The sequence below is a fragment of the Salmo salar genome, chromosome ssa15 (genome assembly GCF_905237065.1).
Source record: "Salmo salar chromosome ssa15, Ssal_v3.1, whole genome shotgun sequence".
In the NCBI taxonomy this organism is placed as follows: domain Eukaryota; kingdom Metazoa; phylum Chordata; class Actinopteri; order Salmoniformes; family Salmonidae; genus Salmo; species Salmo salar.
In genome coordinates, this window is record NC_059456.1 from 4,672,867 (window position 1) to 4,687,499 (window position 14,633).

The 14,633-nt window shown below is 42.2% G+C and overlaps 1 protein-coding gene across 1 annotated transcript in view; it reads right to left on the reverse strand.

Annotated features, from left to right (window-relative positions):
• Nucleotides 1-7,890: 7,890 nt before the first annotated feature.
• The window catches only part of LOC106570895 (fibroblast growth factor 5), a 25,217-nt gene continuing 18,474 nt past the window's right edge, over nucleotides 7,891-14,633 (reverse strand). Inside the window, exon 3 of the mRNA XM_014143463.2 lies at nucleotides 7,891-8,591. Within this exon, the coding sequence (XP_013998938.1) occupies nucleotides 8,217-8,591 (375 nt within the window). The 3' untranslated portion in view covers nucleotides 7,891-8,216. The remainder of the gene's footprint in view (nucleotides 8,592-14,633) is intronic.

Consider the following 14,633-nt stretch of genomic DNA (forward strand, 5'->3'; position numbering starts at 1 on the left):
GCATGCATTATGGATGTGTAACTTCTGTTGTTCTTGTTCAGCTGTTGACATATTCTACCTCAAAGATTAGAATTCACTGTACTGCTTCTAATATTCTACCTCACAGAGATTAGAATTCACTGTACCGCTTCTAAGACTTTACTGTTGACATATTCTACCTCACAGAGATTAGAATTCACTGTACCGCTTCTAAGACTTTACTGTTGACATATTCTACCTCACAGAGATTAGAATTCACTGTACCGCTTCTAAGACGTTACTGTTAACATATTCTACCTCACAGAGATTAGAATTCACTGTACCGCTTCTAAGACTTTACTGTTGACATATTCTACCTCACAGAGATTAGAATTCACTGTACCGCTTCTAAGACGTTACTGTTAACATATTCTACCTCACAGAGATTAGAATTCACTGTACCGCTTCTAAGACTTTACTGTTGACATATTCTACCTCACAGAGATTAGAATTCACTGTACCGCTTCTAAGACTTTACTGTTGACATATTCTACCTCACAGAGATTAGAATTCACTGTACCGCTTCTAAGACTTTACTGTTGACATATTCTACCTCACAGAGATTAGAATTCACTGTACCGCTTCTAAGACTTTACTGTTGACAGATGGCAACTCTTCTTCTTATGAAATGACCTGTTCAATTATGTAATTTCTTCACAGCAGAGCTGAGGTGAATTTGCGAACACTAAATTCGCAAATATGTTCTCTCTGAGATATGGAAAGTTTCATATCAAACAAAACTCAATTTTGCTTTTGCAAAGTCTTCCCAGAAAAAAAAAAACAATTCCTCAATTGATGCTTATAACATAATCTATCCCATAACATAGAGATGGTTCCCAGCAGACGGTCTTTAGAGTAAATCACATGATAGTTGTGTTGTGTTATTCAGAGCAGAAGAGAAGCTTGTGGTCTTGGTATGCAGTAGCTGCTCCTGGCTGACTATAATTGTGTGCGTCTGACAAGGGCTTCTCAGTGGAACATCAATTCCCTGTGTTTTCTTCTTTTAAAGGAATTTAAAATGCCTCAAATTAACGTGTCTCATAAGAAAGACAAAATGTGACATAAATCATCTTGTTTAGCCTCCGTATTGTTCTCGGTGAATGTTGCCGGCGGTGCTTGTGTGTGGGGTGTGCACGTGTGTGTGTGTGTGTGTGGGATGTGTGTGTGTGTGTGTGTGTGTGTGTGTGTGTGTGTGTGTGTGTGTGTGTGTGTGTGTGTGTGTGTGTGTTATGGTGTTGAACTTAATTAGAATCCTCTGTTGAACGGAGAACTAGATGATGAAACATGCATACCACTCAGAATAGATTATCACTGCTTCACTGATTAAGTTAGCTGGGAGAGAGGAGAGACAGATTGGGGATTCTCAGAAGATTCTCAGAAGAACAAGAAAAATAATACTTCAACATTGATCGTCATTTTTTTTTTCTCTCACTTTTAAACCCATCAGACTCTCCGGTGGTCCAGTTTGGACATTTGTGATTTGATAATAAGGCATGTTTTCAACGACCTGATGACACCTGTCCGGATGCTGTCCCGGATGCCCACCCCGAAGAGCCCTGCAGGGGAATGGCCGAGGCCAGCTGTGGTGTCGGTGTTGATTGGACGCCCTCGTTAGTGTTAGACAAACTGCTTCCTGTCTCACAATGAGGCACGGGGGGGTTAGAACCATGATGGACAGTTGCACTGGGGATACTGATCCAGTTCTGGGAGGCTAAGAATCCCACTATCCCATAGCTCAGTTCTAGAAGCTGAGCATCACTCAAAGCAGAGAAGTTTCTATATAGTCCAGCTGGAGAACACAAGCTGATTTCATTGGCAGTACTGTATGATACCGTACTGTATTTCAAGCCACAGCTGTCTTCTGCTTGATAGTTTGCCAGTAATTACCTACATAAGAAAAAAAAGCATTCATTTGTAAAGGATTTTAACATGTTTATTTGAATCATCATTCTGAACGACACATTCAACTCTTTGGGACTCACCGCAGGGATACATATATGATGTTTCCTGAAATCTGACGACTTCCTAATAGAGATGCCTAATTTTTTCGCACTCACACACACTTCAATACAGTACAATTCATCTTATAAAACAAATATCAGGTACAAATATATTTGCATAATTTAACATGATAAAAATAACGCTTTACTTAGAAATGTTTCTGTAAGTGTGATAATACTGTATATTGACTCTCAATGTACAGGTACATGTAACTGCCAAAATAATGGAAACACATGAGTAAATGAGGTATACAAAGAATATCGAAAGCAGGTACTTCTACACAGGTGTGGTTCCTGACTTAATTAAGCAATTAATGTCCCATCATGCTTAGGGTCATGTATAAAAATGCTGGGCAGGCCATTACTTTGGCTACCATGGCTAGGATGACATTGTCTCCATCCACAGGGCAGAAGTGATCCCTGAATGGTTTGATGAGCATGAAAACGATGTAAACCATATGCCATGACGATCTCATTAATCACGTCTCAATCCAATTGAACTCCTATGGCAGATTCTGGAGCGACGCCCGAGACAGTGTTCTCACCAACAAAACACCAAATGATGTAATTTCTCGTCCCTCCAATAAAGTTCCAGACACTTGTAGAATCTATGCATTAAAGCTTTTATTTAAGACACTTTATGTTGGTGTTTCCTTTATTTTGGAAGTTACGTATATACCCCTTGTTTCGTAACTGACTGATAGCAAAATATATCTATGTACATACACATACTGTAGCAAGCAATAGATTTACCTTTAGTCACATTCTATATTAAATGTTTATATTTCATAGATAAAAAAAAAAACTCTAGAAAAACTGTCTTTGGGACTTGATCTCATGACCATTCTAAAACATAAAACACACCAAACGTATAACAGAGACTGCACACTTTGAATAATCAGATGTTAGAATTCCTTTGAATGAGGATGATGATGACGTTTCATACGAATACAACACAATCAACGTTGTTTCCACGTCATTTCAATTCAATTACATTGAACCAAAGTTGAATAGATGTTAAATTGACGTCTGTGCCTAGTGGGATTCGTCATATGTTGTGTCGATGCCTAACATTTAGCCCAGAGGGCTAACACAGTTTTATGGCATCCAGAAGACCCGGGTTACGAACCCAACCAGTCTTCAAAACTATCCAACCCCCTACTCCTCCTCACTGTTTTCCTTCTAGCCTACACGGACCGCGGCTGTCTGCCTTTATGCCATCCGATACACCTATGGCTTGAGCCTTCTCAAAAACACGGCCCTTCTAGGCATCTTTATCCCCATGGAACTGTCCTCCAGGGAGGAATTCCTCAGGCCGCAGGGTCATGACAGGGGATTTTTCTCTAGTGACAGCCGGCTGCTAAAATATAGGATAGTTCTGATGGACAGTTTACTACTTGATCCCCCCCCAGCTGTTCATGGACCTGGTGATCAACTAGTCACTTTGTGTTTTTAGTTGGCCAGTGAAAGGGATAGTTCACCCCAAAACGGAAGTTTGTCTGATCTTTTCATACCTTAACAGTGATCGTGGGACATGGATTTCAGATGACTTTTGAGAAGGGAAAACAAAAAAACCTTGAGTGAACTTGGTTTAGGCATGAACAATCTCATAGAGATTGAAGATTTTTTTTATCACAGAAGGAGAACAATACCTCCACAAGGGGGAAAGAACGTGACCCACTTCGTAAGCATTACCAACCCCAACCATTGTAACTGTCACGGATCCCTCCGGAACCTTTATTACGCACACCTATTCCCACTAACTAGTACTTGTATAAGTGTGCCCTTTGGTTTCCATTGGGCTGTTCCATTATTGTTACAATGTCCGTTGGTGTGTGTGAGTACCTGTGCTGTGTGTTTTGGGCTTTTGTGCCCTTGTGGATTGCTCAGATGATTACGGGTCTTGTCCCGTGTGATAATCATTGTGTGCTAGTGTTATTTATTCGAGGTACTCCTCGCTCTTTTGTTTGGGTTTCAACCCTGTGTTTTGTTACGTGTTTGTTTGGTCTTCGTCCCTGTGCCTTTACAGGGCAAACCGTAATTTGGGTACAATAAAAAAAACTATTACGCATTCCTGCGTCTGTCTCCCGAATCTCTTCATACCAACGTGACAGAATAAACGACCATTAAGAGAGACAGCGGGAATGGCCCGTCCGATGACGCTGCGACTGGTCCGTCCTGCGCCGCCGCATCTTTGGCAGCTGCAACTGGACCGTCCGACGTCGCCACAACGGGTCCATCTGACGACGCAGCTTCAGCAGCTGCAACTGGACCGTCCGACGACGCAACTTTGGCAGCTGCATCGGGTCCCGATCGATCCCGCACAGCATTCCTGTGATCGTCCTCGAGGCCGGCGTCGTTGTGCTACTGCGAGGGGGGGGGGGGGGGGGGGGATCCCTCCGGAACTTTCATTACGCACACCTGGCCCCTATTCCCAGTGATTAGTACTTGTATAAGTGTGTCCTTGGTTTACCAGTGTCCTGTTGATTATTGTTACAATGTCCGTTGGTGTGTGTGAGTACCTGTGCTGTGTGTTTTGGATTTCGTGCCCTTATGGATTGCTCAGATGATTACGGGCCTCGTTCCGTGTGTTAATTATTGTGCGCTAGTGTTATTTATTCGAGGTACTCCTCGCTCTTTTGTTTTGCATTTCAAACCTTTTGTTTTGTAAAAGTGTTTGTTTGGTCTTCGTCCCCGTGCCTTTACACGGCACACTGTAATTTGGGCTTAATAAAAAAAAACTGTTACGCATTCCTGCGCCTGTCTCCCAACCCTTCACGCCAACGTGACAGTAACATCAAAGCTTTACAATCACAAAACTCAACGGTTGCATTTTACAGCCTTTTGGTTTGAACTCACTTTACATACATGTACTGTATGACAACAGGAATGCTTCTAATAACGGAAAAGTCAAAGTTCAGAAAAATAGAAACTAAACAGAAGTCCCGTTGATGTGCCCAGTAATCCATCCAACCTTGGGCTGAATATTTTCCCGGTATTTTACAAATGTTCCATCCAGAGAATAAATCACTTTTTTTGGGGGTAACCAGGTATTTTGCGCCCAAACCGGAAGTTCTAAAACAGGGGTGTCCAACTCATTCCATGGAGGGCCTAGTTGAGTGTTATTTTTTTGTTTTTTCATTTCAATTAAGACACAGACAACCAGGTGAGGGGTGTTCTTTACTAATTAGTGACCTTAATTCATCAATCAAGTACAAGGAAGGAGGGAAAACCTGCAGACACTCGGCCCTCCTTGGAATGAGTTGGACGGATTCTAAAGAATATAAAGCATATTAATATGTCTGGATTTGATTAGAGCTTTGTTCAGCATGAAAATTCATACTCCATCCTACCTGAGCCCGATGAGCCTACATTAAATACATTTTATGAGCCCTAGCCTACAATTAAATGCATATTATGAGCCCAAGCCCCAAAACGGCCAAATGATTGTGCCGTTATCGAATACAAGCACATGATATAGAATACTGAACATTACGCACAACAGAAAAATCTAAAAGCCCATAGATGTAGCTAGCTATATGCTCTCTTGGGTAAATAAATGAAACCAGTCTCTAGTAGGTTACTCTTTTTGGAGTGTGAACTGTAATACTGTACTGTATTATATTATACTGTGTTATACAACTGAAATTACGCACCTCGTTCAAACCATGAAGTTGGGAGAGAACATACGATTGCTGTTGCAGGACATGCAGCCTAAAAAGTTACAAGTATAGGCTAGTGAATTTAATTTTAATTTAGAAATATACTAGGGCCTATTTGGCATCTTTAGAAATAGTAGGTTGACGAATATATATATATATATAGGCCCACCTTTCATAGTATTTCCGCTAATGTTGTACAATGTTCGTATTAGCCTCCCTCCTCTTTCTGTTACTTCATTACTTCCTCGCTTTCAACAGTTAAATTAAATACGTTTTGTTATCATCATCATTGTAATGACATGCTCGAATAATATAGGACTATAATTATACTGAACAAAAATATAAATGCAACATGCAACAATTTAAATTATTTTACTGAGTTACAGTTCATATGAGGAAATCAGTCAATTGAAATCAATTAACTCGGCCCTAATCTATGGATTTCACATGACTGGGAATACAAATACGCATCTGGGAATGCCTTAAAAAAAGATGCCTTAAAAAAAAAATGGGCCTCAGAATCTCGTCACGGTATTTCTGTGCATTCAAATTGCCATCGATAAAATGTGATTGTGTCTGTTGTCCGTAGTTTATGCCTGCCCATATCATAACCCCACCGCCACCATGGGGCACTCTGTTCACAACGTTGACATCGGCCCAACACTTTACATGTTGCGTTTATATTTTTGTTCAGTAAAGTGTTGGTCCCATGTTTCATGAGCTGAAATAAAAGATCCCAGAAATGTTCCATACACACAAACAGCTTATTTCTCTCCAATGTTGTGTACAAATTTGTTTTACATCCCTGTTAGTGAGCATTTATCTCTTTTGCCAAGATAATCCACCCACTTGACAGGTGTGGCATATCAAGAATCTGATTAAACAGCATGATCATTACACAGGTGCACCTTGTGCTGGGGACAATAAAAGGCCACTCTAAAATGTGCAGTTTTGTCACACAACTCAATGCCACAACACAAACCACACCAGCCCAGGACCCCAGCCCAGGACACCAGCCCAGGACACCAGCCCAGGACCCCAGCCCAGGACCCCAGACCAGCCCAGGACACCAGCCCAGGACCCCAGCCCAGGACCTCAGCCCAGGACCTCAGCCCAGGACCCCAGCCCAGGACCCCAGTCCAGGACCCCAGCCCAGCCCAGGACCCCAGCCCAGGACCCCAGCCCAGGACCCCAGCCCAGGACCCCAGCCCAGGACACCAGCCCAGGACCCCAGCCCAGGACCTCAGCCCAGGACCCCAGCCCAGGACACCAGCCCAGGACACCAGCCCAGGACACCAGCCCAGGACCCCAGCCCAGGACACCAGCCCAGGACCTCCACATCCAGCTTCTTCACCTGCGGGATAATCTGAGACCAGCCACCCAGACAGCTGATGAAACTGTGGGTTTGTACAACCAAATAATTTCTTCACAAACTGTCAGAAACCTTCTCAGGTAAGCTCATATGCGTGTTCGTCGTTCCTCACCAGGGTCTTGTCCTGACTGCAGTTAGGCATCGTAACCGACATCAGTGGGCAAATGCTCACCTTTGACGGCCGCTGGCACGCTGGAGAAGTGTGCTCTTCATGGATGAATCCTGGTTTCAACTACCGGGCAGACGGTAGACAGTGTGTATGGATTGTGTGGGTGAGCGGTTTGCTGATATGAACGTTGTGAACAGAGTGCCCCATGGTGGCGGTGGGGCTATGGTATGATTAGGCATAAGCTACAGACAATGAACATTTTATCAATGGCAATTTGAATGCACAGAGATAACATGATGAGATCCTGAGGTCCATTGTTGTGCCATTCATCCGTCTCCATCACCTCATGTTTCAGCATGATAATGCACGGAAGCTGAAAGCAGGAAGTTGAAAATGTCCCAGTTCTTCCCTAGCCTGTATACTCACCAGACATTTCAACCACTGAGCATGTTTGGGATGCTCTGGATTGATGTGTATGACAGCGTGTTCCAGTTCCCTCCAGCCATCGAAGAGGAGTGGAACAACATTCCACAGACCACAATCAACAGCCTGATCAACTCTATGTGAAGGAGATGTCGTGCTGCATGAGACAAATGGTGGTCACACCAGATACTGACTGGTTTTCTGACCCATGCTCCTACTTGTTTTAAAGGTATCTGTGACCAACAGCTGCACATCTGTATTCCCAGTCATGTGAAATCCAAAGATTAGCGCCTAATGAATTTATTTAAATTGACTGGTTACCTTATATGAACTGTAACTCAGTAAAATCTTTGAAATTGTTGCATGTTGCGTTAAAATGTTGGTTCAGTGCATAATTTCCTGTTTTTTTTGCAGTTATTTATCCTGGGAAAAGGGAGTGGGTTTAGGCGGGAAATCTCTGTAAATCTCGGTAACACAGTTCCCGCTATTCAACCCTAATCCAATCCACATAGCCTGGAACTCTGTTTCACCCATTGTTTCACTACAGCAGTCTGGCAATCCTGAATCCTATCATTGATTCCAGTCTACAGTACTCAACCTACAGTCTTCCATGACATGAACCTCTCCTCAGTCTATCCAAACCGAAACTTTGGCCAGTACTTGACAGTCTGCACCCTCTTCCCTGTTCCTGTATTAAGGTTCATCTTTGGCTGCGAGGGAGGTTTAGATGCCACCGGTAGGCTTTTCCTTCTCTCTTTGCTCCTGTCGGTGATGGTGAAGCCTCGTTCGCTCTGCAGGTCGTGCAGGTTGAGCCTGGGGAGGAAGTGCGTGGCAACGTGCTGTGATTTGACCCTGGGGCTTGAGCCCATCTTGGCTTTGCCTCTTTTGTTGAGGGCCACATACCAGTCCCGTCCCGTCCGGTGGTTCCGGTGTAACACCGAGGCGTACGTGTTGTAACTGTTCTCTTGGAAACGCTCCCGGAATCTACAGTCGTCCGTGAACCGCTCCTGGAAAAAAAACACAAACAAATTGTACAGTAATGTTACCAAGAGCAGAATGCTACTGTTAAATGTGTTACAGCACAGCAGGAAGGAACAGAGTGGCATTAATGACCTAACATAGAAATCCTATTGGTTATCTCCTTAAACCAATCAGCAAGCAACAACAAAAAAAAGCCTCTGAGGATATTTAATCAGAACTTTCATAAAACCTCCCTTTACGTTTGTTTAATGTAACATTTTAAAGCATAAAATGAAATGAGCCCTGGACACATCTAAAGGAGATGTGAGATATGGTCAGCAGAGCACCTAGTTCTAAGAATATCTCCTTGATGATTGACGGCACATAGACTAACCACTAATCTCCTGAAGAGAGTCCCAGCTCAGATGGAGAGGTGTGGGAATGGGGATAGAGTTGCAACATGGAGCAGGGCGACATTGGGGAAAGGATACATTCAAGTATTTTATATTCACGATACTCTCAGTGTGGCTCGTGACTGAATGAATGTATGAGTTTCCATTTCCCAGGCTATAAACTATTAGGTCAGTCGTCAGTAGGGAGAGCGAGAGAGAGAGAGAGAGAGAGAGAGAGAGAGAGAGAGAGAGAGAGAGAGAGAGAGAGAGAGAGAGAGAGAGAGAGAGAGAGGCACCTTTCATTCTTCCTGCTGAATCCTACCCATGTATGGCTATCATGCAAATTAGTTTGATACACAGGTTCTCTTAGTAGTTGAGAGTGTGTTTGTTTTATGTGTGTGTGTGTGTGTGTTTGTTTTAATGTGTGTGTGTTTTATGTGTGTGTGTTTCATGTGTTTCATGTGTGTGTGTTTTATGTGTGTGTGTTTTATGTGTGTGTGTTTTATGTGTGTGTGTTTTATGTGTGTGTGTGTTTTATGTGTGTGTGTTTTATGTGTGTGTGTTTTGTGTGTGTGTGTGTTTTATGTGTGTGTGTGTGTGTGTTTTATGTGTGTGTGTTTTATGTGTGTGTGTTTTATGTGTGTGTGTGTGTGTGTGTGTTTTATGTGTGTGTGTTTTATGTGTGTGTGTGTGTGTGTGTGTGTTTTATGTGTGTGTGTGTGTGTGTGTGTGTGTGTGTGTGTGTGTGTGTGTGTGTGTGTGTGTGTTTTATGTGTGTGTGTTTTGTGTGTGTGTGTGTGTTTTATGTGTGTGTGTGTGTGTTTTATGTGTGTGTGTTTTATGTGTGTGTGTGTTTATGTGTGTGTGTTTTATGTGTGTGTGTTTTATGTGTGTGTGTTTTGTGTGTGTGTGTGTGTTTTATGAGTGTGTGTTTTATGTGTGTGTTTGATGCGTGTGTGTTTTATGTGTGTGTGTGTGTGTGTTTTATGTGTGTGTGTTTTATGTGTGTGTTTGATGCGTGTGTGTTTTATGTGTGTGTGTGTGTGTGTTTTATGTGTGTGTGTTTTATGTGTGTGTGTTTTGTGTGTGTGTGTGTGTGTGTTTTAGGTGTGTGTTTTATGTGTGTGTGTGTTTTATGTGTGTGTGGGGGTGTGTTTTATGTGTGTGTGTGTTTTATGTGTGTGTGTGTGTTTTATGTGTGTGTGTGGGGGGTGGGGGGGTGGGGGGGTGAATAGACTGGTCAGGATATTGACCAGCGGTCAGAGGTCACCCTTTATTTGGATAGTCCGGATCTTTCATGTGTAGATGCTCTACAGATGTCCTTACTATTAACAAACGATCCGTTGATAAGCAACAGCTTGCTGAGGTTATGGTTAGTGTTCGGGTTAGGTTTAGAATAATGGTCAAGGTTAGGGTTAGAGCTAGGGTGTTGGTTAGTAGACAGTTGTAATGTTAGTAGTGATAGTCTGTAGAGCTTCGACAGACGGACTATCCAAATAAAGTGTTACCTGGTCAGCATTATCAATGAAGGAAATGAATGTCAACATTCTGTATTTTCTTGGAGACTGCGTCACCTCGAGATGCTTGTTTGATGAGCAGTTTCCTGTAAAGCGATAGGGGCGATAGTTTTTCTCCCCACGACATAAAGGCAATTATCTAATCAGAGTAGGGACAGGAGAAACATGGCCTGAGGTAACATGGTAGTATGTCAACAAATTCTCACCCAGATGTTAACCAGCTGACTTCGGTTTATATCAGTGTGTGTCAACTGAGCTGTGTTAACATCAGCAGTATTAGCACAGAACAAAATACCACATTATTCACTTGGGGTTAATATAATTCTTAGGGTGTTAGCTTAACCGTGTTCAACTCCCAGGCATGGCTGGTTTCACAGTCAGATTTAGTTTGTGTCCAACTCCCAGACAGGGCTGGTTTCACAGTCAGATTTAGTTTGTGTCCAACTCCCAGACAGAGCTGGTTTCACAGTCAGATTTAGTTTGTGTCCAACTCCCAGACAGAGCTGGTTTCACAGTCAGATTTAGTTTGTGTCCAACTCCCAGACAGAGCTGGTTTCACAGTCAGATTTAGTTTGTGTCCAACTCCCAGACAGAGCTGGTTTCACAGTCTGATTTAGTTTGTGTCCAACTCCCAGACAGGGCTGGTTTCACAGTCTGATTTAGTTTGTGTCCAACTCCCAGACAGGGCTGGTTTCACAGTCTGATTTAGTTTGTGTCCAACTCCCAGACAGGGCTGGTTTCACAGTCTGATTTAGTTTGTGTCCAACTCCCAGACAGAGCTGGTTTCACAGTCAGATTTAGTTTGTGTCCAACTCCCAGACAGGGCTGGTTTCACAGTCTGATTTAGTTTGTGTCCAACTCCCAGACAGGGCTGGTTTCACAGTCTGATTTAGTTTGTGTCCAACTCCCAGGAAAGGCTTCAGATTAAACCTAGGGCATCTACTCCAGGACTACAAAGCATGCCTAGTGAAGAGTGTTTTTACTCTTGAGGGGTCTGGGAAACTGTCTCTCAATGTTTCTATGTGTATCTTTCATGCCCTGGATGTTGTGAAATTCAACCCCTGGACACTATATCACATGGTATTTCCTATATATTAATATGTCATTATTACATGTTGAGGCATAGGTCATTTTGTGGATATTCTTTCAAATAGCACTCTGGACCACCAGATTACATTAGTAAAGTAATTAAGAGGACCAGCAAATTATATTGAGAAGTGCCAAGGTGAAACTCCCCATTAAAAACAGAGTTTCCCGATTAAGTTTTCTATTAACACAACCTTTTATAGAGTCAAAAACCTCTGGAGCACATTCAAGGATTTACTCTGGATTCTGTTGTTATTATTATGACATTTATTGTATCAGATTTCCAACACAGAAATAGAAGTGTAGAGTTAAACAAAACACTGTGACAACCGTACAATCTGTAATTGCTGTGAGCCGTGTGACCCACTGTAACGACGTCGTATTAGCAGCTGGTGAAACCAAGCCACTTGGTTGTGTGTGTGTGTGTGTGTGTGTGTGTGTGTGTGTGTGTGTGTGTGTGTGTGTGTGTGTCTGATTGGGGTTAGGCCTGTAAAACTAGTTAATGAGAGCAGATTACAGACACAGACCCACCGACCAGACTAGACTGGACCAGTCCGGAGCAGAACAGATCAGACTAGACTAGACTAGACCAGACTGGACCAGACTAGACCAGACCAGAGCAGAACAGACTAGACCAGATCAGAACAGATCAGATCAGACCAGACCAGAATAGACCGGAACGGAATGGACCAGACCAGACTAGACTAGACTAGACTAGACCGGAACGGACCAGAATAGAACAGACCAGACCAAACTAGACCAGAACAGACCAGACCAGGCCAGAACAGACCAGACTAAACCAGACCAGACCAGACTAGACCAGACCAGACCACTCATCATGGGGTTACAGAATAATTACCAGACTTTACTTTCATCTGGAGGGCCTTTGTGCTGTGTGTATGAGTGTGTGTGTGCGTGTGTGTGTGCGTGCATGCGCACGTGTGTGTGTGCGTGCGTGCGTGCGTGCGTGTGTGTGTGTGTGTGTGTATGTGTGTGTGTGTGCTGCTCCTCTCAAAGAGGTGGACAGAGTGACAGACAGGAGCAGGGATTCTTTGTACTGTCCCAGTACTCATTAGAGACCCAACATGTCAAATTATTGAATGACTACACTCATTCAGTATAGAGATAAAACCCATTCCTCAACGTGCAGGAGAAATCACAATATAGTAAGTAACAGCGACTTCTAACATTCAAGAAAATCATCACGATACAGGCTGTAAATGTGAATTGATTGATACAGGCTGTAAATGTGAACTGATTGATACAGGCTGTAAATGTGAACTGATTGATACAGGCAGTAAATGTGAACTGATTGATACAGGCAGTAAATGTGAACTGATTGATACAGGCTGTAAATGTGAATTGATTGATACAGGCTGTAAATGTGAACTGATTGATACAGGCAGTAAATGTGAACTGATTGATACAGGCAGTAAATGTGAACTGATTGATACAGGCAGTAAATGTGAATTGATTGATACAGGCAGTAAATGTGAACTGATTGATACAGGCAGTAAATGTGAATTGATTGATACAGGCAGTAAATGTGAACTGATTGATACAGGCAGTAAATGTGAATTGATTGATACAGGCAGTAAATGTGAACTGATTGATACAGGCAGTAAATGTGAACTGATTGATACAGGCAGTAAATGTGAATTGATTGATACAGGCAGTAAATGTGAATTGATTGATACAGGCAGTAAATGTGAACTGATTGATACAGGCAGTAAATGTGAACTGATTGATACAGGCAGTAAATGTAAATTGATTGATACAGGCAGTAAATGTGAACTGATTGATACAGGCAGTAAATGTGAAGTGATTGATACAGGCAGTAAATGTGAACTGATTGATACAGGCAGTAAATGTGAATTGATTGATACAGGCAGTAAATGTGAATTGATTGATACAGGCAGTAAATGTGAACTGATTGATACAGGCAGTAAATGTGAACTGATTGATACAGGCAGTAAATGTGAAGTGATTGATACAGGCAGTAAATGTGAACTGATTGATACAGGCAGTAAATGTGAAGTGATTGATACAGGTAGTAAATGTGAACTGATTGATACAGGCAGTAAATGTGAATTGATTGATACAGGCAGTAAATGTGAACTGATTGATACAGGCAGTAAATGTGAACTGATTGATACAGGCAGTAAATGTGAATTGATTGATACAGGCAGTAAATGTGAACTGATTGATACAGGCCGTAAATGTAAATTGATTGATACAGGCAGTAAATGTGAACTGATTGATACAGGCAGTAAATGTGAACTGATTGATACAGGCTGTAAATGTAAATTGATTGATACAGGCAGTAAATGTAAATTGATTGATACAGGCAGTAAATGTGAACTGATTGATACAGGCAGTAAATGTGAATTGATTGATACAGGCAGTAAATGTGAACTGATTGATACAGGCAGTAAATGTGAACTGATTGATACAGGCAGTAAATGTGAACTGATTGATACAGGCAGTAAATGTAAATTGATTGATACAGGCAGTAAATGTAAATTGATTGATACAGGCAGTAAATGTGAACTGATTGATACAGGCAGTAAATGTGAACAGATTGATACAGGCAGTAAATGTGAACTGATTGATACAGGCAGTAAATGTGAATTGATTGATACAGGCAGTAAATGTGAACTGATTGATACAGGCAGTAAATGTGAATTGATTGATACAGGCAGTAAATGTGAATTGATTGATACAGGCAGTAAATGTGAACTGATTGATAAGTAACCCATTCCTCAACTCTAAAAAAATGTATCTCACAAGATGTTTGTCTTGTGGCTCCCTAACTAACTGCTAAAAATACCTTTGGTGGGAAACTATAAACTGTAAGATGTACGAGAGGATGGCGATGGCCACGTCCTCAACCCAACGATGCCTTGTATAACCCTGTTCTGTTGGTTCTGAAACAACAACACTGTTCTGCTTTGTTGAAGACTGCAGCATAGCAGAACAAGATGCCATTAAAGCCATTCTGTAAACATGTCACTCACGAGATGAGAGGCAGAACACTTTATAAGTTGTTCTAAAATCACCAACATCCTCTGGGTATTGTTGTTTTGAATTATAA